Source organism: Rhamphochromis sp. 'chilingali' (assembly GCF_963969265.1).
Source record: "Rhamphochromis sp. 'chilingali' genome assembly, chromosome: 19".
Taxonomy (NCBI): Eukaryota; Metazoa; Chordata; class Actinopteri; order Cichliformes; family Cichlidae; genus Rhamphochromis; species Rhamphochromis sp. 'chilingali'.
Genome location: NC_137946.1, coordinates 9,777,350 through 9,804,186, shown reverse-complemented (window position 1 = coordinate 9,804,186; position 26,837 = coordinate 9,777,350). Strand labels below are relative to the sequence as shown.

Genomic DNA, 26,837 nt, shown 5'->3' with positions numbered 1-26,837 from the left:
TGAATCCTAGAAAAAAGAGAAAAGAAGGCTAGTGATGTAACTATCAAAAAACAGAGGAAAAGCAATAGCCAAAACAAAGTTATCTACATGCTGTGATTTAAAGTGATCAGACCCACACAGATTCCTGGATTAATTTATTCAGTGACCAATGATTCATTAGTTACATTCATTGTTAGTGTTGTAAATAACATTAGTTACAACACTAACTGTTGCGCATATTTAATGACTTTAACCATTGAATATGTTTTGATTACAGGTTAAAGCAAACGACTCTGACATGGGCCCGAATGGAGAAATTGAGTACACCCTTCACCAGGCAGTAGACCCAGTGCCGAAACTCTTACGAATTGATCGGTCCACTGGCATCATCTATGTCAAAGGACCACTGGACAGGGAGGAAATCAGCAGCTTGTCCTTCTATGTGATAGCAAGGGATAAAGGCCCTCAGCCTAAAAGCTCTAAGACATTTGTAACCATTGAAGTGACTGACCAAAATGACAATGCTCCAGCTGTGGAGATTCGTGGGATTGGCCTTGTGACGCACAGTGAAGGAGTGGCAAATATTTCCGAAGACATGCCAGTGGGAACAGCTGTTGCTTTAGTTCAAGTATCTGACAAAGATGAGGGAGAAAACGCTGTGGTCACTTGTGTGGTAGCAGGTGATGTGCCATTTCAGCTTCGCCCTGCCAGTGACTCAACCAGTGACAACAAGAGGAAGTATTTCCTACAGACCACCACACCTCTCGACTATGAAAGAGTTAGAGATTACCGAGTAGAGATTGTGGCTGTAGATTCTGGAAACCCAGCACTCTCTAGTACAAACTCTTTGAAGGTTCAAGTGACTGATGTGAACGATAACTCTCCAATATTTTCCCCTACCTTGTTTGAGGTTGATTTTGCTGAAGAAAACCAACCAGGAGAAAAAATTTTAGATGTTATAGCCACAGATGCTGACAGCGGCACTAATGCCGAACTTCTCTATAATATTTTGCCAGATTCATCCATCAAAGGCTTGTTTGAGATTGACCCAAATACAGGCGAAGTAAGAGCCAAAAGCTCTCTTGATCGTGAACACAAAGAACAATATGAGTTTCGTGTCACTGCAGCAGATAAAGGGTCTCCTGTCCATAAAGGAACAGCAACTGTTGTAATAAAAGTAATAGACCGCAATGACAATGATCCCAAATTCATGCTTAGTGGCTACAGTTTTTCAGTCTTGGAAAACATGCCACCTCTGAGTCCAGTTGGTATGGTGACAGTCCTAGATATGGACAAAGGCGAGAATGCCCACGTTCACCTCTCTGTAGAGCCTGATGAAGGAAAGTTTGTTGTTCAAAATGGAACAGGAACTATTCTCTCAAGCATCTCGTTTGACAGGGAGAAAGAAAGCAGCTATAATTTCCGTCTAAAAGCAGTGGATGGAGGAGAGCCACCCAGGTCTTCATATGTGGGTGTTACAATCAATGTACTGGATGAAAATGACAATGATCCCGTGATAACTAAGCCCTCCAACTCTTCCTTCAGACGCTTATCACCTCTAGCCTCCCCAGATAGCCACGTTGAAGTAGTGGAAGCTGAGGACCTGGACAATGGCCCTAATGCAGAGCTGGTGTTCAGTATCGCTGGTGGAAACCCTTACCAGTTATTTCGCATTTCCCCCTCAAGTGGAGAGATCACTCTAGCAAAGGAGATGACACGCAAACATGGTGGATTACATCGCCTAGTGGTGCGAGTAAGTGACAAGGGGAAGCCTGCACGCCACGCTACTGCCCTGGTCCACATCTATGTCAATGAAACCATTTCAAATGTCAGCTTAGTGGAAGCCTTAGTGGGACACAGTCTTTACACTCCACTGGACAGGGACATTGCTGGTGATCCCGACAATGGTTTTGCTGCTCAGCGTAGTAATATATTGTTTGGAAGCCTTGCTGGTGTAGCAGGTGTTGTAATGTTGATCTTGGTGGTGGTATTTATTCGCCACCGCATCCAAAGAGAAACCAAGAGTGGATATCAAGCTGGCAAAAAGGAAACCAAGGACTTATATGCACCCAAACAGGCCCCAAAAAACACCAAAGGCAAACGTGGACGGAAAGGCAAACCTCAGAAGTCTCCAAAACCACTCGGGGAAGACGAAGAGGTCAGCCTTCAAAAAAGTCTGAAGTTCAATCTTGATGGAGTCAATGATAGCCCCAGGATACATCTGCCTTTAACATATTCACCAGGAAGCCCTGATATAGGCAGACACTACCGTTCCAACTCCCCTTTACCCTCCATCCAGCTGCAAGCCCAATCGCCATCTGCCTCACAGAAGCATCAGGTGGTCCAGGACCTCCCTGCCACCAACACCTTCGTAGGAACAGGAGGAGACGACAATTCCACTGGCTCAGACCAGTACTCAGATTACAGCTACAAGACGGGCCAACCGAAGTATAACAACAAACAGGTACAGTTATCTCAAGCGCATAGTAAGGTCTGTCTGAGGAATGGGTGATTGGTTTGGTGGATTTTGTGAGAATGTTGAAAAGCAGTGATTTCATTATAAGACTTGCAATATTTTAGTCTTATTATCTACAGTCCTGAAAATCACAGATTCAACAACTCTCATTCATGACTACTTTGGCAGTTCTAGTAATTTGATATGATTTACTTTGACAATAACAGTCCCAAATTTGAATTATCTGAATGCCATTTTTGTCATTGTGCCATCTATCTGGATTGTAAAAATGTAAAACAATAGTTAAAAATTTAGTACAAATTTGTTACTGGCTGTTTTACTCAGTGCATAACTGTAAATTGTGTGTGATGATATACGAAGAACAGACCAAATCATTTCCAAAATTATATTATCCATTCTTTCTCTTACTAGTAACTGTCTGCTTTGCTTCTCTGGGTAAGGCATGTATATATGTAAAATTGCATAGACAGAAAGAAAGTTGCTGCAAGTATTTGCTCAATTGTGGCACTGCTAAAAAATAAGATTTTGTCAGGTTGGCAGAAGAGTTGAGCAGGGATGGTCTGTTCTCACTTACTTCTGCTCTTCTGCTTGACCTCTAGTACTCTGTAGTGATCTCGGCAGGTCATTTGCTCTTATCTCCCTGCTCCTTATGCTCTTATCTCCTCTTATCTGTACAACATTTGGGCTTGAATCACCATGGAAACAGAAATATTAATAGAGTCAGAAGGGATTACGAACAGAAAGATTTTAGAAAGTAAGGCTAGAAAGCTAGTGTGTCTCTGGGTTTCTGTGTCATCTGCAACTGTGTAAATGTGTGTCTTGGACTACACAAATATAAATTTGTGTGCAGGAGGGGATAAGGCAGATTATCATTATCCTTATATAGTAGAACATCCCTTATTATACAGAAAAATGTCCAGATGTCTTGATCCCACCAGTTACACAGCCACGCTTGAGCCACTGAAATGGATCTGTGGTTTTTATTTATTTACTTTTTTAGTTAAATATGTGCTGAACTCACATTCAACACAGAAAAAAAACAGCTAGTGTCAGTGAGAGGTAAGATGCTGATAAGACAACTTCAAAGAATACCCAGCACCAAAGACAGCTTTGCGCAGGGGCATTCCATCACAAACAACCACAAATTCAAAAACTCAGGGTATGATTAGCAACCTAACATGACTGATTCCTCTGAACCACACTGAGTGAAAAGTGATATATTTGTGAAACACACACCAACTAGATCTAACAATACTTTATTCATGTCGCTACTGTGGCATTCAAAGGATGGCTATTATTTAGTACTGAAAATATTTGACATTGATGTAAACAATTTATTTTCAACCAGGACGAGTTAACATGAGCTTTCAAGACACTTCCTACATTTCAGCCGTACAAAACAGTTTGACATTCTCCAAGGCTTTGCAGATAACGTTTGCCACATAAAAATTAGCAAAAATAGAAGGGGAAAACATGCCGCTGAGTTCTGAACATGTGTAGGTGACACATTTTCTGTGGAGATATCTTCAGAGCCAGTCTCACAGTTGGCTTGTTGGTAGTTTTAGCAGATGTTAGTTGACAGCTTAGGTGATCACAAGCCGTTGTGGGTGGAGTCAGTTTAGAGAACAGTCACCACTGTCTTCTTGATGGACAACATAAGGGACCAAAATGACTGCAAGCCACAGGGTGTGTCTGGGTGTTTGTGTGTAGTGCCAATCTCTCTGTTTGTATGTAGATTTGCTCCTTAATCTAAGAGTGTTAATTGTGTCTGGCACAGATGTAAGCTCTCAGCATTTAACAGTATTGTGTGTGCGCTTTCTCAATATGATCGCATAAATACATATGCAACATGACTCAAGTGAGTGACAGGCTGTTTAAAAACATGGACAGATGTTGAAGCTCATGTGACATACCTCAGCAGATGTTGTCTTGTGTATGGCATCCCCTCTCACATCAGGAAGAACAGATTGACCAAAATATATAATTAAAGCAACTGCCAAGTGATGTGACAGATCTAGAGTGGTGCCATTGTTTTAATTAACTGTGCTGCACTCAACAACTAGTTTTGTTTTTTTGTTTCCCCAATATGGTCAGATGTCTATTTTTTTTTTTTTTTGTCAAATCTCAAAGTCTCAAATTTCCAGCGTGCATGTTCAGGGATTATGAGCATATGAAACATTACAAGCGTTTAATGATATTTTTTTGTTTCAAGCAGTATCTTCATGCTTTAGGCTTTAATTAGAGACAGTTTCCTTCTGAACACAAATCTATTGTCAGGTGGCATCTGAGCGGATATTAAACAAATTGATCAAAAAAACGATATAAAAGTGTGTGAGTGTGTTTGTGAGTGTGTTAGTGGTATTAGACGTTGATTGCAGAGATATATTTAAAAGATGAAAATATTTTCCCAGGTTTAGATTGCAGGTGCAAATAGACTGATAATGTAAAATTAGATGGAGTGTAATTAAAGACTGTCATACATGCATTAGTATTTATTTGCAGGTAAAATATTGTCTTGTTTGCTGCACCTACTTAACTCTTCATTTTGAACTTATTTGTGGAGCTGGTCATTACAAAATGATTACTTTTTCATCTTCTCTATTTGAACTTATCAGAAGCATCTCTACATTAATATGCTAGATTAATGAACAGCCCAAGGCTGAATAGTAGAATATTAAAGTACTATATTACTCAAGAACCCGAACAGATGTTTCAGATGTGCTAATTAGATCATCATATTACCTAAGCATGTGCCAGCTATATGTGCAAAATAATATTTGTTTAGTTTCCTACACCAGGAGCTAGTACTGCTATCAGTTCAGAAACATTTTGATCTTTTCCCAAGACTCTGTGGAGAATGTTTCAGCCCTGTAATTGTTTTAGATTAACCCACTTCTGCAAATATTCCTAAAATGCTGTTTCCAGGATGTAATGTTTTGCAAAAAAGAAACAGCAACAGACACTCAACGCCACTAATCACACTTCTAATTTTGCATTCCATGTGTCTACAAGCAATAACATTCAGTAACATGGACAGTGCTTTTGCTGCCAACTAGCTCCAAAGCTTCTGAGAGCCATTGCATCAGAGGTGGAAAAAGGATGATAGGCACTAAAGAAGCCCAGCTTCATTCCTCTGTGGTCTGTGTCAACACCCTTTAGAATAACACTCATCAAATGCTAAATTAGAAAGTTTTAGATCAAGGAAAATTACTGAGCACTAATGTAGCATCATAGTCAGCCCAAATGGTTCTATACTAGATTCAAACAAACATGTGGGAGACTTCAAATAGTGGGGTGTTATAGCCTCACTGTACTGAATATGCATAGAGGTTCTTACAGTTTCTGCTTGCACCTGTTTGGGTATTGTTGTAATTAAAGTAGGGACACTAGGAATTTTCCTCAGGGTCTTGGCAAGTTAAGCCATTTTTAGATATATGCCACAATTTTATTCTTGGGCAAACAATATATTGTACTAATTACTGCATGTGAAGTTACCATCCATACAAATAGTGGTTCCTTGATTCTTAAGATTTAAAGGGAAACTTTTTATTTTATTAACAGAATATGAATATTTTAAATAAGTGTGTTTTACCCAGTGTCATCCATTTGGACAAAATAAAGCAAATGAATAGTAGTAGTCACGAAAGTAACATAGCAAAGCAAATGTTGGTACATAGTTGTATTTTGAAAACACAACATTGTAAGCTGCACATTTCTAAATCCAGGCTGCTAAAGGTTGCACCTTTTGTAGTTTACCCCCTCATCACCTTTGAATGTGTGATATTGCATGATGGTTGCTAGAGAAACCAGTGACTCACGTTAGCCATTAGACCTGATAATTAGCTCTGTTGGGTCCAAGAGCTGGCACCTTTTTTCACACTTCATTTAATGAGAATCTTACATATGAACAAAAAGCAAAATGAAAGTCAGGAAGGAACAATCATTACTGCGTCACTGTATTTTTTATGCATCAACGCATGCTGATAAAATGTTCTATTCATTCAATGAGGATGAATTTTGTCCAGCTCTGGCTTACTTGTTCATCTCCATGCCCACCTGTAGTAGAGTGAGTCAGTGTGAGTCTTAATTAACCTGCTTCTTTGTTAAGAAGGGCCCACACTTTGTGAACTTTAGGCATCCCTTTGAGCTGGGATTAGCCCGATTTAGTCCAATGCGGGTATTTGAAGTCAGCCGAGGTATATTACAGATGAGGCTGGAAGCACAATTTGTTCTTTGAGACTGTGACACACTGGCCCTCAATTACTTAGGTGTGTTTGGAAGTCTTCTTACCGTGCACGAAAAACAAGTGCGTAAAATTACTATCAGATTAATCGAGCATGTGCACTGCCCTTTTTTGCCCTCATCACTATAGTCATGTTAGCAAAACAGAATCATTCTGAACTAACAGATTGGTACAATCTGTATACACGCATACTATCTGCACACGACATTATCTATATAAGAAAATGCATTTACCTCTAGGTTAAGTGGGGAAATTAGTGGCAATGAAAGCACAGAATGAAAGAAAGAAAGAATGAAAGAGAAAACCCTGTACGCTTCACTGAAGCAAGGAAGCAAGAGAAAGTCCAAATGAAGAAAGTGAAACATTTTTGTGCAAAGAGGAAGTCAAAAGACACAGATTCCCACAAATGTTTCCACCAGACTGAGGATTGTTGAAAACAAAAAGTCTGTGGCTGAAATAATGGGGGTTCTGAATGTTGTTTCCCCCTGAGACAGGCACTGTGACTCGGGGAAAAAAAGTTTGGCTATCAAACATTCTATAAAAAAGAAGAAAACAGTGAAGGGGAAGGAGCACGTAATCTGTCAGCTCAAGATGAGAACCTCACTGCAATGAAAAATGAAATTAATTAATTAATTAAAAAAATGTGATAGTGCCAAGAAACTGACTTAAGAAAATGACTGTAATGATGTCATCCAGGAATGATATGGCATTTTTAATACCGTTGAAGCCTACAGTTTTCCATTTAGTATTCTGTTCAGATTTATTTATTTTTTATGTTTTTGATTAATTGTAATTCTGAACATTTTGCGACTTATGGTGTTTTAGAAAACAGCAAGTACTGGCCAAATTAGCCCTGGGTCTTTGATCTCGTCCTTTAGATGCAGTGATAATAGCATTTAGCCAAAATTAATCGTTCTGTCTACAAACAACAATGGCATGGTATCTTCATATCATCATATATTACCATTCCTTTTGTAGGTAAAGTTAATAATGTCTATTTTTCAACAAGCCTGTCTGAAAAGGGCTTGATTATTGCACATTTGAAGAAATAGGACTGATGAAGTCACTGGTATCAGTGAAATAATATTCACATCGTGGCTTTGCCTGAAATTAATCTTGATTCAAGCTGCAATGACTCTGAGCTGGCTGTAAGTGGTTACAAGTTGTACAGGGCAGACAGAAATAAATTAGGTGTAGGCGTTGCTTTTTATCTCCAGGAACAGTGATAAAAAATGTTTAATGAGTCCAGAGATTGAGAATTTTTGGTTAAAGATTTGTTTTTAACATTTATGCCTATTTTATAGGCTGTTGTTACAGACCACCTAATTCTAATATACAGTATTTTGAAAATTTAAGTGTAATGTAACAGAATAGAATTTTTTTTTCTTCCTGGTGACCTGAACTTTTATTGGTTTATCAATCTTAATGAATCTTAATTTCTTAATAAGTACTGCTCATTTAGAAATAAACCTTATCTGAATTACAGGGATCTCTAAACTTTCCTCAAATTGTGACAAGGTCAACAGTTTCTGTAAATAACCGTAGTAATAAAATCTCTATGTGCACTAATCACATTTGTAAATAATAAAATAATATGATCAGGGTCTGTATTGGTGGCAGTTGGGTTCAACATTCATAATTTAAACTTGGAAAACAAAATTGTCAAAATCTGTAAAATAGCATTGTCCTTTGTAGAAGTTATGGAAATTTGATATGGATTTATTTTTGAATGATGTTAAATTGGTCAGAATTATGGTAAATGGCCTGTATTTGTATAGCGCTTTACTAGTCCCTAAGGACCCCAAAGTGCTTTACACATCCAGTCATCCACCCATTCACACACTGGTGATGACAAGCTACATTGTGGCCACAGCCACCCTGGGGCACACTGACAGAGGTGGGGCTGCCGGACACTGGCGCCACCGGGCCCTCTGACCACCACCAGTAGGCAACGGGTGAAGTGTCTTGCCCAAGGACACAACGACCAAGCCGGGACTCGAACCGGCAACCTTCCAATTACAAGGCGAACTCCCAACTCTTGAGCCACAATCGCCCCATTATGTGGGGAAATCTTGCAAATAGGGCTGTAACCGTGTTTATGGATGATCTAATGCAGTGGTGCCCAATCCCGGTCCTCGAGAGCTACCGTCCTGCAGCTTTTAGATGCATCCTTGTTCCCACACACCTGAATCAAATGAATGGCTTGTTATCAGGCCTTTGCCAAACATGATGGCATGCTGAAGAGGTAATCAAACATTTGATTCAGCTGTGTTGGAGTAGGGATGCATCTAAAAGCTGCAGGATAGTAGCTCTCGAGGACTGGGATTGGGCAGCCCTGATCTAATGTATCTGTTAACCCTTTTATACATGAATTATGACAACCTCAATCAGGATTTTTTTCTTAAGTATTTTTATTAATCTTTAGCCATGAAAATATTAATAAAAATACTTAAGCAAAAAATCTTGATTGAGGTTTTTTCAATTCATGTATGAAAGGGTTAAATAACAATAATTACAATGAAATACGTCATACATCTATAGTAACATTAAACAACCAGTGGGTGGCAGGGTATGGAGTGACACATCAGTGCCCAATGTAGTGGTTTATGTGCAAGTATACCATCAACACTGACACAAATATAAGAAAACAGCCTTTGAATAGCTGTCCACTGTAGTGGCCACTATGCGTGAAAGGGTTCCACTTAGGAAGCGCTCAGTGAAGGAACCCTGTCTTGATGATAAATTAAGATTAGCAATGCTTTACTGAGATAAGGCTAAAGAGATTCCTTAGAAATGATGATGTATTTCTGACAGAAGATGCTAGTGTAGATTAAGAAATATGTCAACTAAATTGTATTATAACAAAAAGAAGTAATAGATTAATAATATAAGGAAATCCTATACATTTAATAGGCTGGCAGTTGCATTATGGGGTACAGTTGAATGTTATTTAATCAGAATCAGAATCAGAATCAGAATACTTTATTGATCCCTGGGGGAAATTTTTGATCTCAGCAGGGAGACTAAAATATGTTTGTCCTACAGCATTCACCGTAGCTAGGATTATTCACTTAAATTTGGGAGGGTAAGAAAAAAGAATTCAGTTGACCACCGTCTGCGATTTACGGACTTCACTGTAACTTTAAAAAATATATAATACATACATTTGACATAGGAACATTTTCGGGCCCCAAGGATACTAGCAACCACAATGGAGAAGCTAATGGGAATCCAAGTTTTATAAATAATCATAAGAATAATAGTCAGCATGATTCATTATAGTAGTAGTCATAGTAATCATAGTAGTAGTAGTAGTAGTGATGGATGTATTCATTTTAACGAGTTGTGTGTATGTTTGCTAAAACAACCTGGGCTTTTTTTCATTTTTTCATATACATGGTTAGGGGCAGTTTTCAATTTGTTTGTGAAGCACAAACAAATTAAGGTGCGAAAATAGTGATAAATCACCGATTTGTGTGTGATATGTTCGTATGCACGATTTAGCAGATTTGTCTTATGCTTATTTTTACTGAAGACCGGTGGAACCATGAAATCACTGAAAATTTGTCATCTGCATTTTACTGAATAGTTGGGAAAGCATGGCGTGCTGCTAAATTATCATTTCCTATCTCACTTTCCAATCTGCCTCCCAGTATTTTACAAACAGACACAGGCACACACGCAGACATACTCACCCACAGACCAGCTCTCTCATTCACACACACAGGCAAGCACACAAACACACAAACAGCTCTTTGTGCACCACATATTTGCCCTGGCTGATTACTCAGAAAAAGAAGGCTAGAAGGAAAGTGAGGTAATGGTGGAGTAATTTGCCCTGCCTGCACGGCATGTTTTCTTACTGTTTTATAGTGTCAATGCATGATTCAATACACTGCATCAGTATTGCATTGTAGTGAAAGCACTGCACATTTGATGCTGCTCCTTCACAACTTAATACAGCCAGATAATAAAGAAAAAAATATGCCACAGTGATCTTAGTTCAGAGCAGTTTATTACTTAAGAAATGCAGTAGTGTATAATTTTGCACCTACCTTTTTATAAAGCATAGTTTTTCCTGTGGGTTTTTTTTTTCGGGATGGATGGGGAAGTTGTACAACATGTACATGTACATGCCACCCAGCCCCCCCCCCCCCAAAACTGGTGAGCTCTATTAATTATCATTTCAATTTCTCATTATTTGATTCATTTTTCTTAACAGTGTGGAAAAATATTTTTTAATATTTACATTTTTTGGTAATAATGGTTGGTTAAAATGTCGACCAAAAAGTTTGTTGAAAGAAATGCTCAAGTTTAAACATGCCAGGCCCAGATAGTCAAGGGGAGCCCATTGGCTACGCGTACCTAAGAATAACCACATTAGCCATCATCTCTCTTGTTATTCTCTTTGTTCAATACATTACTGTGTTTGAGTCCACATAGTAAGTTTGATTAAAATACTGACACGATTGGCTTAAATAATTTGAGGCAGGTAGTCCTCAACAAGGAGAGTGGTCTAGACATTCACAGTAGAATCTGTAGCTTTATAGCACTCGAGATCACCTAAATTTTAGACATCTATTCACTGTAACAGGTACAGGCAGTTACTGTAAAAGGCAAACACGCAACAAGAAAAATGGTCAAAGTCAGGAAGGTAACATAGCCTGGTAGCATGCAGCCTTCTGCCTATACTGTGACTAATTGCTGATAAAAAAAAACAGCCTGGCAAACAGGTGACAGCACAAGGTGATGTACAGTTGGAATTGACAAACATAGGAGAATTTTGGGAAAAGCAAGAAACAGAGGCTTTGTCTGAATTTGTGTCTCTGAAGCTGAACAGAGAATGAGATGATGCAAAAGGTGCTATGACTTTTCCTATGTGTAGCTAAGCTGTGGGTGTATGAGTGAGACAACTTTATAGGATATATAAAGGCTGTGTATTAAATATATCTCTAAGCCTATGTAACTGCTAGGTAAGGACTCACAGGTCTTACTGTATTACAGAGGAGACAAAAAATACAATAGAGAGGAGACAAAAATACAAAAATATAATAGAGTTTTGACTGAATGTGAACTTGGCATTTGAATGAGCACAATAATAAGCAAAGTGTTGCACTCCAGTTTAGTGTAGGAAAACAGAAAATACCAAATTCCATGCAGTTTTTTTTGCCCAGATACATACAGTAGGTCTTTTGTAAACACTCGAGCTACTTCCATACTGTCTTTGCTGTTAGAGAAGGAATTCAGAGACATCAGAGCCTGTTCGTTATTTTTTGCTGAAGCATTGCTTTAAGAGATAGTGTGCTTATAATTTCATTTTGTTTAGGATGGGTGAACACAAAGACTCAACTGGCAACCTCCCTTGGAATGATAATTAAATTAAAGCATAATAAAATGTTCTTCATGCATCCCAAAAATGGTTAGGGCTATTGTACACATAAAAAAGAATATTCACACCAAAACTTCATATAACTGTTTTGCCAAAAATAACTTAAAAAAAACAGCACATACAAACCTGACATTTTAATTAACTGCTTTTCACTTTTCTATATTGCAGTTTTTCAACAGTTCAACTTACTGCCACAAATTGTGGGCTTTGGACTGCGACCATTCTGTATTACTGCATGTTTATTGAACAAAAGTGAAACGATAAGCATCAAATCTCAGAACTTTATTGCATTTTCTGCAGTATGAAGAGAATACAATCACTGGCCCGCATATTAGGTACAACTGTTCAACTGCTCATTAGCAAAACTGTCTAATCAGTCAACCACATGGCAGCAACTCAGTGCATTTTAGCATGTAGACATGGTTGAGACAACCTGCTGAAGATTCAAGTGAGCATCAGAATGGGAAAGAAAGGGGATTTTAAGTGAGTTTGAATGTGGCATGGTTGTTGGTGCCAGATGGGCTGGTGTGAATATTTCAGAAACTGCTGATCTCCTGGGATTTTCATTCACGATCATCTTATCTACAGAAAATGATTAGAAAAAGAGAAAATATCCAGTAAGCAGCAGTTTTCTGTGCTGAAAATGCCTGGTGGAGGCCAGTGGTCAGAAAGGAATGGCCAGACTGCTTTGAGTTCACAGGATGTCAGAAGTAACTCAGTTAAGCTATTGTTTAAAAGCAATAGCTTCACTGAGCCAAGGTATGTAGAAGCGCATCTCTGAACACAAAACATGCTGAACCGTGAGGCAGATGGGTTTCAGAAGACCACACTGAGTCCCACCCCTGTCAGCTAAGAACATGAAACTGGAGCTACACTTCACACAGACCCATTAAAATTTAACAACTAGGCTGATTTGATTTCTTGTGTGACATTTGGATGGTAAAGTCAGAATCTTGCGTAAACAACATGATAACATGGACCAACCCTTTTGTTGTATCAGTGGTTCAGGCAGATGATGTAATGATCTGGGGGATGGACTCAAAAGGCTTCCACAGTCACATATCATAATCCAGTAGAGCACCTTTGGGATGTGGTGATTAAAAATTTGCGATATAATTGATAAATCAATGCCAAGTTGTTAGGAATACATCTGTGTTCTCATGCAAGTTCCCTTGCATGACCACTTGATTGCTTATTAAACTAGCATCTACACTTTCAGTAAGTTCCCCACTTTATTTTCTTTGAAATCCTCTTTATTTGGAACAAAACACTTGTTTTTGATTGGGCTGTAAAACAAACAAACAAACAAACAAACAAACAAACAAACAAACAAACAAACAAACAAAAAAACAAAAAAAACCATAAAAAAAAAAACAAGTTAATGAATATCAACAAGAAGAAAATCCAATGTTGAGAAAACTGCTGCAGCTAAGGGCAACATCTATGAAGATGGTAATACCTGAACTAATTGGGGCTAATACACGTTAAGCAGTACAACTCAATCTCACAGCAGTTTACAAATGTATAGATGTTAATGGTCATCCTAAACTGATCTAATATAACATTTAAACATTAATATTTAAACATCTAAAAAATATAACATTTAAGTTCGATAACACTAAGATTAAGATATGGGTTGTAGTGAATGCATGCACATTTGATGGCTGCATGGAGTGACTGGAGAAAAATCTATTCTAAATAGTAGGGAGTGAAAGTGGGGTGCTTTTGCCTACTGGAAGTCTAAAAAAACAAGAGGTGTGCAATCTCAATTATATACTTTGTTCTATAAAATGTGCACAAGCAAGGCAGCTGACAAGAAGGCTCAAATGCTTTAGCCGATGATCAAAATAAACCTTAATAACATAAATAAGTCACTACAATTTGATCTGTCGACTATTACGTTATTCTTCTTATTTCCAGCAATCATTTCACTGTATGGAGCTCGTGGGCAGTTGCCTAAAATCGTTAAACTTCACCCATGACAATCTTCTTTGATGTGTCTGCTAATTAATGTTAAAAAATTGTGCTAGGCAGGCTGAAATATATGCCAATAATATTCACATAACATCCTCAGACATCCTTTGAAGTGTCTTGCCAAGATAGAGAAGGTGTGTTACCTTGAGTTACTGTAGACGGAGATGGATGTCAGCTGTGCGATCTGGCTCAGCACAGTAAAAAAGATGGCACACCTCAATAATCAAGGCTTATGTGGAAACACTGATGTATAGGCTGCCTGTCATATTGAGCACATTTACAGTTTCTTGGCACCCTCCATGCACCCTTCTGATGCTTTCTGTTTCATGTACTGTTAAAGGCTGACTTAAAGTCCAGGATACATCCTAATTATTATCCAATCAGCTGTCAGACCTTGGATCTATATTGTTTCTTTAAGTTTTTATAAGTAAACTAAGATGGAATCTTAATTGAAATCTTTTTATTGTGTACAGTGCTCCTTAATATGCATATTTATGTCTTTGCATTGAATTCTGGGCTTGTTAAAGGGCTCCAGGTGGTTGAGAATATTACTGTATAACATGTATCATGATGTAAAGATGGAACATATTCTGCACCTAAACTGCACTTTTTTTTTTAACTTTGTAAAACACTTTGGTCAACCTGTGTTGTTTGTTTAAATGTGCTAAATTGATTGAGAAAGAGGAAAAAAAAAAAAAAAACCAAAAAAACAAAACAACAACCATCCACTGTTTTACTGTTTTGTAAACAATGATCTTCTGCATTGTTCACAAAATACACTTTAGAAAATATAACAAGTTTGAAATGATGTACTTAATGTAGCATGGATTTGTGAATCATATCATCAGAGTTAAAAGTGATGGAAATGAGAAATTCTTTACGAACACTCTTGTGAGTAGATAATATTATACTCTGAGCTCAATGTAATATAATTATATTATAATAAAAGTTTCCCAGTAGGTTACAAAGGAGTCATTTATTCCAAAGGCTCTGCATGAAACCCTTTAAGGGCAAGTGAGACAGCAGAGAGGCAAGTGCATTCAATTAGCAGGCTTGTCCTAATTAACAACCATCCCTTCAACTAGGACATAGGGATTGATTTTATTTGCATTTCCTAGATTGAATTATTAGTGTTAGCCCTTTGAAACGGTTTGCCTGAAGTGTGATGCGGCTGATATGACAGGTGTGGGTAATAGGCAACGTTTATGTGTGGGTTGGATAGAAGTAAATATTTTAGTTTGCAAAGGATGATAAACTTATTTGTAAAATGCTACCTGGAGATCTCCTTTTCTCAGGTAGTCTTTCTTCCTTAATCAAGGTTTTACAAAAGATGGAAAATGTGCCTACGAAGTACATAATGTGAACAATAGGGCAACCTCGGGAGCTGCAAAATGAAAAATGAGGCTGGTTCTAAAATCATATTTACAGCCTCGTATAAAAATTTGTTTTGGCCTCTGTAGACAGTTTCTCCCTTCACAATAATGCTGACTAGCTTGCATGTTTTTAGTTTTCTTTTGCATTTCTGTAACTTATGGACCAGAATAATTGAATTAGGTGCGTGGTCACTGTAACTGACAGGTGTCCCAACACAGGCAGCTATAGCCCTAGGTCCCATCCATTACTTTGAGATATTTAACCTTATATCATTGCTGTGTGTGCTGTTGGAGCATTTTGGAGTACTTTTAATAAATTATCTATGGCTTGCTGAAGGGTACAGACCATCCAAAAAGTCTGAGCTTCACTTTTGGCCAGTGAAATTCTGCTACTTTTTAGTATTTTTGTTTTGCACTAATTAGCTGATATATGTGTGTTACACCTATATACAACCAAGGTAACTAGTGTTAGCAGATAAAGTAACTTTCACTCGTGTTATACAAACATGGTGGTGGCCTAAAACCAGCAGGTGATCTCTTGGTGGTTATGTCCATCTTTTATACCTTTTTATACTATATGTGAGGGTGATATATATTACTTTTACATGTGTTTTCTAGATTATCCTGGATTGTACACTGACAACATGGCGAGGTAGCTCAACATTTTCATTGCGCCATGTGGAGTGTTTTCAACAAAGGCAAATGTTGTAACACTGCTTTTGTAGCACGCCAACATAAAACAACAACATTACTAATCTCAGCTAAATGAGAACATAGCAAGATTCTAACCTTTTATACCTCTCACAAACACTCTTGTATTTGTTATGTCAGCTTTCATGTAGTAATTATTCATTAAAAACATTTCTAATAATGTAACAAGTTCTTGATTTATGTAGAATGAGCAATTGCCAAATTCTTCCTGATGGATGGCAATTGCAACTTTTTGTGCAGCAAGTCCTGACTGCCAGCCATCAGCCCTCTTGATGTCATCAAGATGCTTAGCACTGCTGACTTGCTCTTTGATGTAGAGGGGAAATAGACCTGATTAAAGTGATGCTGGTGATCCATGTGCGCATTAAAATATGATGGTCTCCCTATTGATCAGGTTTAATGAAATATCTGATGAAAAGCTATTGGTTGCTGTCATTTTCCCTCAGGCTCAAATGCTTTCTGTGAGTGGCACATGGTCAGATTCCATCTTTTATGTAAAAAATAAAATAAAATAAAATAAAATGAGTTCTTCTTTAGGTAAAGCTGTGTGGAGGCTCAGCTCCCTGATGGCATTGCCTTTAGCTGAGATATTATATCACCACACAACCCAGCCTCCTTACCTTCTGCCAGGCAGATTAGTGCTTTTATCAATAAGCAGCTTAGCACCAAAGTGTTCCTCAATAATATGCCATGTTTTTTCTCCCGCTGCTTTAACTCCTGGGGTTCTTTTTAAAAGTATTTTGCACTTACATATTCTCATATTCTCACATTTCCTTATTTTCAACCTTCCTCCCTTTCTCCCAAAAATTCTTCTATAGGTCTAAGGATTACCCTCTGACTCAGACAAACAGCAATACATTATGTATTCTTCTCTTCAGGTCACATTAGGAAACTAGACAGGGCCCAAGAGGGCAAGGGAGCAGCATCCCCATCAGACATACTACCCCATTAGAAGCCTGGAGTTCACCATAAAACCCATTAAGATCCATTAGGGAAGTGCTCTGGTCCACAGACACCTTTAAGGCCAGTCAGCCACAAAGGTGCACAGTTACAGATGGTGTAAAATTTGATTTGTCACTGGAATGCCATGTGTTCCTTAGGATATTTACTCAAAGCCATGTGTCAGATAAGGTTGCATAAAAGCATCGGCCCATATGGCGATGTGGTAAAAGTTGTGTATTTTTCCACAAGATTCTGACATAGTTTCAGAAATTGTATTGAAAGACTCATTTCTCAATAATTCTAACCATCCTAAAGTGCAGTGATGTTTGATGGCACCTGCTTTAAAAATATAGTTAAATATATAGTGTTTTATTTTTCCAGTTTGCAAACCAGTACACAATGCAAAGTATAGCTATAAATATAAATTAGCATAAGCATTATTGAGCCCAAGCAGATCCCAGCTGAGATTTCACTCACTCTTTTGTAAATGCTTGAACAAGCTCTCCAGCAAATGGCAGCTCTTTCACCCTGCTCCGATTGGAACAATTGCATACAGCTGTGAGGTTCCAGCATACTGCCTCTCTTGTGATTAGAGTGCTGCTTATTACATTTGATGAGCCTGACCCAAATCTTCCAGAGGCAGACACATTTTCCAAAGTGAGTTTGAAATTTTAAATCCTAGATCAAGTCAAAGTTGAATCCTTTGCTGGGCCACAAATAGCCATTTCTGACACCTTTCGGGATAGAACTGGGCATAAAAGGTTCGCCATGACATGCTGTCTACCAATTCGTTTTTACAAAGGGTTTCATGACATTTAATAAATGTTATCAGCACCCAAAAATAAGAATACTAATTTTAAAGCAGTTTGATGTATTATGACCTCATTAACCATTAAAGTTTGCCATATGGAGGATTGCCTAATGAATGTTTTTTTTCTCTAGCTTCAGGAGTGTTTCTCTTTGTGACAAACTGTTGTGAAGTCGTGATTAATTGTGTGTTTTTCGTGCTTTGTTTGCCAACTCATAGATCTGACATGGAAGCATGAAGGAAAATGGATTCTTTTAAGTTAATTAATATAATTTTTTATACATCCAAGAGTGTATAGCTCCTCATTGCACTTCTCTTGCTTAGATTTCCATTGCATGGCTGCAGCTTTGAGTGTGTACTATAGCCTGGAGGCACAGTTTGATTACCAAATGGGAAGAGAAGCCAACTACCCAGGGTCCCCCAGAAATGCTCAGGTTTACTACTATTTTCTGTGCCATCTGCTGTAGACTGTTGTTTAATTCTATTTTTAAGACCTTCATTGTTTGTAACTTTGCTCAGATCAAGGTATTTAGAATACATGTAAAGCTGCAACCAGTTTTTCACTGATAATTAAACTTCTTAATATGTAAACCCCCCCCAAACGCTCACGATCAGTTGAAGAAAGCAAATTTTTCCCAAGCAACCAGTGTTTGCCAGGCAGTTGCCAACGAGTCTCTAGGCGTGTATGACTGGGGTCTAATCTGCTTTTCTCCTATGTGGGGATTCATATGTCAAGTATGAAGTCACTATGAGAGGTGTTCATATTTTGGTTGTGTTCTGAGACACTTTTACATATTTTTTAGTGATTTTCTGTTTGGCTAGGAAGAGTTAGCAGTATAATTTTATAATTTATGTAATTAATTTAGCTTTTAACAGAGACACGTGCCCGCTCTGACATGTGCCTTATAACCGTAGTAACGCACACAAGACAAACTCTGCAAGGTAACATGAAATGGTGTCTAGGCACATAATGTCAATCTAGATAATGTCATATATCTGCAATGCAGTTCGGATAAGACCAGCGTTATTAAATCATTGCAGTTAAATGTTGGCAGCAGTGCATTTGCTGACACTTCCTATTTCTCCAAATGACTTCAATCGCTCACTGCAATTCGCAATCAGCCTGATCCGAACAGGCGTGTTCTGAACAGGTAGGGCACTAGTGACTTAAATGATCCATCAAGAATTAAAATTGTTGGCAGTTAATTCTGTCACTCATATAATCAATGAATCAACAATTCTTTCTGCTATGCAGTATTGGTTATTGTTGGTTGTGCCTGTATTTAATGAAAATCTCACAACAATCTTATTTAAAGTGATGATCACAGGAGGATAATCCTAATATAGGTGGGGTTGGGGCAAGCTATGGCGTTTGCTATGAAAAGAAAATTCACCATTAAAGATCCATCATCTTTTATGTATATAGTTATATATTTGAGAGTTTTTGTTATTGTTGTTTTATTTCTACAACAGTGCCAGAGAAATTGAGATAAGCAGCATAATAAGGGAAATTACTTCTCTGCCTAAAGTATCCCACTGAGCAAATTTCTCTTTACACACATTATATTCTTCTGGTGTTTCACTTCTTTTCCTGCACACCCGATAGGTCTTTTAAAATGTCTTTTGCAAGTAATATATATTTTCAAACCTTTTTTATCTGCCTTATTGCTTTGCATTTACAACACCTTTATTCATGTTGTAACTTATAATACATATTTGATTGGGGAAAAGCCTGTTGATGAGTTTGTAGAAAATACTAATTTTTTTTATGTGTATTTAGCCTTTGATATAAGAATAATAACGACTACCCCTAGAAATATTGTACTGAATAGTGTGTAACTCACGTAACATGTAATCCACGAGCATGATTTGTGATTATCAATACCAGTTTAAAAGAGCTCTGCAAGCTAGTTAATAGGGCTAATCTAACAATGCCATTTATGTGCTTAGACACCTTACTCGTCATATGGTTCTTAACAGAAAGGAGAAAAGACAGAGGATGAACATTTACAAAAGGAAAGAGTGTCATTAATTTTGATGTGTGCAGAATTTAAATATGAATAACAATGTTACATCAGAATTTCTCATAAAGGTTTCACTTAATTAGTGGAACGAGTTTGCCTTTCCAATTAACATTTGTGAATCTGCATGTCCTGTCTGATTATGTCAATCTTTTACTTTAACTGGAGAATATTTCAACAGCTATTAAGTAATTAGTTATTCATTTTAGATTCAGATAGTGGTGTAAGTAGTTCCAGTCCCATTTAGTTAGTAACTTTTGTAAAAGCCATGAGAAGTGTAAGAGCAGATCCCATAAATGTGATAACAGGAAACAGCTTTTAATTTAAAAAAAAAAGGATGTTTTATTTATTTATTTTTATTAATCTGTTGGTTTTCTAATAGCTAGATGAGATTTTACAATTTGCTTTAATTTACCTCAACAGGTCTACTTGAGGGATCCAAAGTTTCTTATACACAGTCAGTAGTAGTTTACAAATTACTGTAATCAAGATGTTTAAGACAATGCAATTTCTGTTAGCGTTTAGAGACTTTGCTGCTTGATTCACTCATAAACTATTTCATAACTATAACTATAACTATATCATTTCTAAAACGTTTTCACTTAACTATTGCAAGAACTTTCCCTTCCTATTGACATTTGTGTAAAAAACTGATATACTGTGAGTATATCTCAGCAATTTCAGCAATGCACAACCATCTCCTGACCACGCTGGTATGTAAGTATAGCATAGTATAGCAACTATTTAAACCTCCAAAGCTGTAGCTGCTTGGCGTTTGTGATCACAATTCCTCTGTCAGTCAAACAGTGCAGTACAATTTGTAGTACTAAAAATATTAATTTAACTACTCGGCAGTTGTCAGTCATGAAACCAAACTGCGATTATTACAGTTCTGAATAATACTATATATGCCAAGATCTACAGGGTTGGTTGTAGAACAAGCAGTGAATAAGTTCAGTGGTATGCAATTTTATAATACTCTGTATTGATCAAACAGAATACATTCTCCAAATGTACAACATGTTGTGTATTCCTTTACATACCTAATATCTTCTCACAGACATGGATTGAAACTGTTATATGTAGCTTTACTAATTCAGCAATTTAATGTGGTATATATAAAGGTACACAGCACTCACCTACTGATTTTAAAGTAATTATGTATATGAAAGATGAAAAGTTAAACAACAAATGGGAAAAAACAAGTTGTTTATGATAAGCCAGAGAGGGCTGGAAGGAAACCTTTAATAAATAAATAAAGAGTCAAAAGTAAGAAATGGAATCCGTATGGAAACAGCCATGAACTTTTTTTTTACCTCTAAAACTCAACTGCTTGTCAGGAAACTACACGAGCAGCAGAAACATCTCACAGTTAGGAGCAGTAATTGCAGAGTTACCTACACGCCACAAACAGTTCAGGTTAATTACACCCGGTGAAAGATGCGTAGACACATTACCCACAGGGGACTAAACATGCAATATGATTGCCAAATACATTACGCTTTCTGAGCCAAGAAAAGTGTTTTTTAACCTCCGACTGAGAGATTTTTACTGAGGAAGCACCACCATGGTGCTCATTACAAGGCCCAGGTTGGTGTAGACACTCAGCCAATAAAGGGTTGTCGAATTCTGCCTGTGATGCATCCAGGAGTGCTATATCAGCATGCTGCCTCGATTGCACTGCAGGAGGTACATATAAAGAAGAAAAAGGGACTGTGGTCAAAAAGAGCTGCAAGTGGCTCTTCTGCGTTTGCATTATGTTTCATTTAAATTAAACAATCATCTTCTATAGACAGTCTGACGTTTATAGAAGACTACAGTTGCATGGCTATACCTCAGGACTTATTAAGATCTGAAGAGCTCATATATTTTAGACATGCCAATGGATTGAGGATTTTACTGCAGGCTATAGGTTGTTACTGCTACTGATTAAGCTCAGTGAGCTTGTCCATACAGGCAGACACAATTGTGTGTATACTGCGTGCACTGCAGCATAGTTTATATCCTCCAACCAGTAATAGGAGAGAGGGCAGGTGCTGGCAGAGGTTGGAGGATAGATGGTGATGGGTGGTTGGCTTAAGAACGGGGAAGATCGGGGCTGCGTTGTGGGCCAGATCTCGTCCTTGCAGTTATGAAGGAGAAACAAACTGATCTGACAGTGACAAATGAACCATCTCCGCTTCCCCAACTGCCAGTTTTATGTCTCTGAAACTCCTTTCTCACCCTCAGTCTCTACCCTGTACCCCCCCTCCACCACCACCACCATTTTCTTCTTGAGCGCCCTCAACCCCTATTCTATTCATTCTCACCTACCATGCTCTTTTTTTTCTGCCTCACTTTCCCCTGGCCTACATTTTTACTTTTCTTTTGTTCTCCCAGCGATGCTCTTTCACTTCTCCCACCATTACCTTCCCCATTCTCTTTTTGCTCTGTTGCTTGAGAAGTATTGGAGGTTTTTGCATCTGAAGAGGTCCTGCTGCCTTCTATTATGCAGTAATCTTACTGCATTATTTAGTTCATATAATTGATAGACTGATTCTAGCGCACCATAATTACTTCCCTGCTTCAGTTTCATGTCACCAACTAACATAGCATTTATATACTATAAATTGCATTCCATGTATTAAAATGTGACTTCATTTGAGTGGAATTGTCATAGCTGAGTGCCATTAACGAAGAAACACTGAAGTAGCACAATGGATGAAGGCATAGCTCAGCAGTGATTATTGTTGAGATTTAATGACTGTCCTGCTCCTGTAATAGACCTTCTGGGGTGTTGAAATGAGATGCCAAGCAGAGAAGACAATTAATTGCTTGGTTTCCTTTTGTCCCCGCCCCCATCCCATGTGTATTGGACTGAAACTTGATAAGATAAAGGCTTAGGGCCACCCTAGTACCTTAAGAGACTCTTCTGTCTTGCAGAATTATATATTATAATTATATTGTTGTTCTATTATAGTATTGATGAATGATATAGCATAGTAACTAATAGCAAGATAAACGCATCATGCGTACTACGTCCTTGTGCAATTTGTGGAACTGTAGCGTATGACAGTGGCAGGTTATTAATATAGGGAGCATCACATGGCAAGCCTGATACTTCTTTCAGGCAAATCTGTTTACATCTAAAAATTCTCAAACACAGTTTTGTCAGGAATAATTTCTCTAATTTAAAAAAATTCATTTCCCAGTAACTGAGATATTATGTGTGACTCTAGAGGAATGAAGAAGTGCTGTACTTTAGCGCCCCCTTGACCTAATTTAAAGCAGTGACATGGGTAATTCCCTCAAGTTCTGTCGAAAGCTGATCAGTTTCTAAACAACAGTTCCACTCGACAGTGATAAGAGACACATTATTAATTTCTCTCAAAGGCAAGCTTACAAACATATCACATTTTCTACATGGCTATGACCAAAGTCCATGTAATTTAGTGCTGCAGCTCACATCTCAGTCATCTTTGTATTTCTGCTAAAATACATTTTTCGTCGTGATTAGTCTGATGCACAAGCAAGAGCAATTTCATACCAAGGAGTTGGTACAAAATACTACGACCATGCACACAGTTAAATGGTGGCGTAAACATATTCTGTGAAAAAAAAAAAGCCACAGTACACACTCTTGTTTATGAGCATTAAAAATGCATTGGTGTTCTAAATCATTATAATGCAAATTCTGAGTCTGTTAAGCAGCAGTACACTGCACACGTTAGATGAGTGCAAATCCATCAGGCACAGCTAAAAAATACAGTGCACTGAATGTAATTGGAATAACAAATAGTAGGCTATATTATTCAACATATGGTCAATACCATACAGATTGGAGACAGAGTAAATAAAATAGCAAAATGTGCATGTTTGCCATACCATTTCCTTTGGGCAAGCACAATTTGCAATGCTATTAAGAGAACAGCTCGCCACGGTTAATGGAAAGTGTGATGAATAATACAACCTCACATAAATGCTGTCAATCAGTTAGTGGTAAAGATTAATAATAAACAAAGCTGGCATTAACACTGTCATGCAATTTCAGTACTTTGTTTTCACATTTATATACTTTTGCATGTGTTACTCAAGCAAACCTAACATAGGCATTGATTTTCAAAACTGATTTCTGCCTCTTCTTGCTTTGTGCTAAGTGTCAGTACTAGAGATGGACCGATCAGATATTACGTATCGGTATCGGTCCGATACTGACCTAAATTACTGGATCGGATATCGGAGAAAAATAAAAAATGTAATCCGATCCATTAAATATCACGAAAGTACCTCACAAAACTTGCAACACGCCGTAACTCACCTCAGAACGTTAGCACGTTGGAGCAGTATGCATCACGTGATAGAGCGGCTGTGGCATGCGGGACCTGTCAGTGCTCTGGATAGCATTTGGAGCTTCGCTAGCAACCCGGCATTTCATCTCCGACAAAGTTATCCCCGAGAGAAGTACAGCAAGTGTGTAAGTCCATCTCTGAATGTTTGTAAAGCATTCCTGCGTTAAGCTTAACAAACGATATATGGAGCGACTGCCTCTTCTTGCTGCTACTTCAATCATGAAACTGCTTAACGATCAGCTGATCGGCTTTTCTGTCCCGAGTCCGTGTCTCTTCTTTGTTTTTGGTCCACTTTGCACCAGAAAGAGGAAACCAGCGGCTGAACAACAGAAGCACGTTTAAGCTTGATCAGCTGTTGTTAGAATGTATTTAATATTACTTTCTACTCGAGGATCTTTTTCTACGTAGCTGACGCTGGTAACTGTGCAGGGGCGGATCTAGCAAAGTTTAGCCAGGGGGGCCGATAGGGCATTAACAGGGAAAAGGGGGCACAAAGACATACTTTTCTTTCTTATTCTCATTTAAAATGTCTAGCTTTTAATAAATAATTATCTGACACCCAAAGTTTTAATTTGATGCAAAATGAATAGAAGTCCATTACTGTATATAGTAACTATTAAGTCTAATATATATACCCTAGTAAGCTATAGTACTTTTTCCTTTGGGAAGGTACCATCTGTGCAGTCTGCAATTTTGTTGAAGAAAGATGTTGAATCTATTTAATATTTCTTGAAAAATAATTGATTTCTGTGCATTTTTTTCACACTGCATCAAATTAAGGTTGATTACGTCGATTAAGCATCATGAGGTGGAGCGTGAGGGGTGGTTCCCTATTTTTTATTTATTTATTTTTGTTGTTGCTGGGAGTTGGAACCCTATTAGTTAGGTTGCTTAATATTTATGCTAAGTACTCTTTAAAATACCAGAATAGGGAGGATGGTGTAGGTTTAAGTTTATTAGATTGATCAGTATTGCTGAACTATGAAACATTTTTTTTGCATACAGGTATAACAGAATAGCTTTAGTGTAGTTGTTGTTTTAAACTTGAGTATGAACTTATACAAAATGCAGCAAGATATTTTAAAAACAGTTTTGTTGATTAAAAAACACTATATCGGATTCATATCGGTATCGGCAGATATCCAAATTTATGATATCGGTATCGGACATAAAAAAGTGGTATCGTGCCATCTCTAGTCAGTACAAACAAAACACTTAGACTGAGGACTAAAGCATTGCAGTGTGGAATTTCAGCTCTCAACATAATGACTCTCAGAGGCTGCAGCAGCTCATACAGGGAAGGATTGTTTCTGGTTTGCAGTCATATGAAATGTCATCTGGAATTTGACAAGATATGAAGAAGCAATCCCCTTTGAGAGCTTCACTGAACTGCACATTTTCTTGTATTGTTCTCTTGTTAAAATCAGGCCCTTACGGCTGACCCATGTCATTGTGTGATAAAACTAATTATTTGCCAGACGAATTATTGTAGGCTCTGCTGTCTCGAGGTCAGAATAACTGGCAGCCTTCTTATACTATTAAACTGATTATACCGTGTCATTGGCCAAGAATTTAAACACAGTGTTGATATCAGAGCCAAGCAAATTCCAAGCTTGTTTTTTATTATCTCTATATTCTCATTATAAGATGTTAGCAAACCTGTGCTGTTTTATTTTATTTTTTAATATCATTTTTAGAGCATTCCCTTAGGCACTTGTCCTTTGTAACTTTTACTGACCTGATTATAAGAGTTCAATGTAATTCGAGTTAGTGAGCATCCAGAATGATGAAATGTTTCCTTTTTTCCCTTTGAAGTCTTGCTTGCAGTTGCATTTTATGCTTGACAATGAAGAAAAAAATCCTCTGATCACAGCACTGATCAGATATGTTTCTGTGATAAATATATCTGTAGAATTCTCTTAGTTCATAGACTGGAGATCAGTAGGTGTTCAAATCCCTATCTTTTTGTTTTGTTTTTCATTTTTTATTTTGCAAATTATAATGTATAATTCATGCATTCAAAAACTATCCTTGTTTTGCCTGAGAAAACAGGTCTTGAATGCAGGGTTCCAGCTGCTGAACAGTTCAGTAGCACAGCTGGATTAGGTTTGTGTCTAAAGCTTCTTTTGCACATCACTTTGATATTTCCATTTCTGCACAGTGTGTGCTCCAGGGCATCCTACAGTAGGACAATTGTCCAGCTTCCACTTCAGTTCAGACACTATGCATCCATTGCAGCTGCATTCACTGTTGCATACTAAAAGATACGATTTTGTGCATACAGTCACAGGAGAATGCATCTCATGTTGTCAAATGCAGACAGTGTCTGCTGAAGGGTTAACATAATAAGCATACCATTCCTATAACTCCAGCAAAACATATTAAGACTCACATAAGGCATTTTATATTTCCAGAAAATCAAGTACAGGAGAGATGAACCAGGAGAAGGAAAATCCATTTACTGGATAAAATGAACTGTTTGGTGTATAAAAGTTTCATTTAACATGAAAATTTCCAGTATTCTTTGTTCAAGTGGTCTTTTTTGCCTAAAGGTTTTTCAATTGCATCTTGTAATATATATATATATATATAT

The 26,837-nt window shown here is 37.7% G+C and overlaps 1 protein-coding gene across 1 annotated transcript in view; it reads left to right on the top strand.

Moving 5' to 3' along the window:
* The window catches only part of pcdh1a (protocadherin 1a), a 107,830-nt gene that overhangs the window by 9,350 nt on the left and 71,643 nt on the right, over window positions 1-26,837 (top strand). Inside the window, exon 3 of the mRNA XM_080867110.1 lies at window positions 257-2,443. Coding sequence (XP_080723236.1) covers window positions 257-2,443 — 2,187 coding nt within the window. The remainder of the gene's footprint in view (window positions 1-256; window positions 2,444-26,837) is intronic.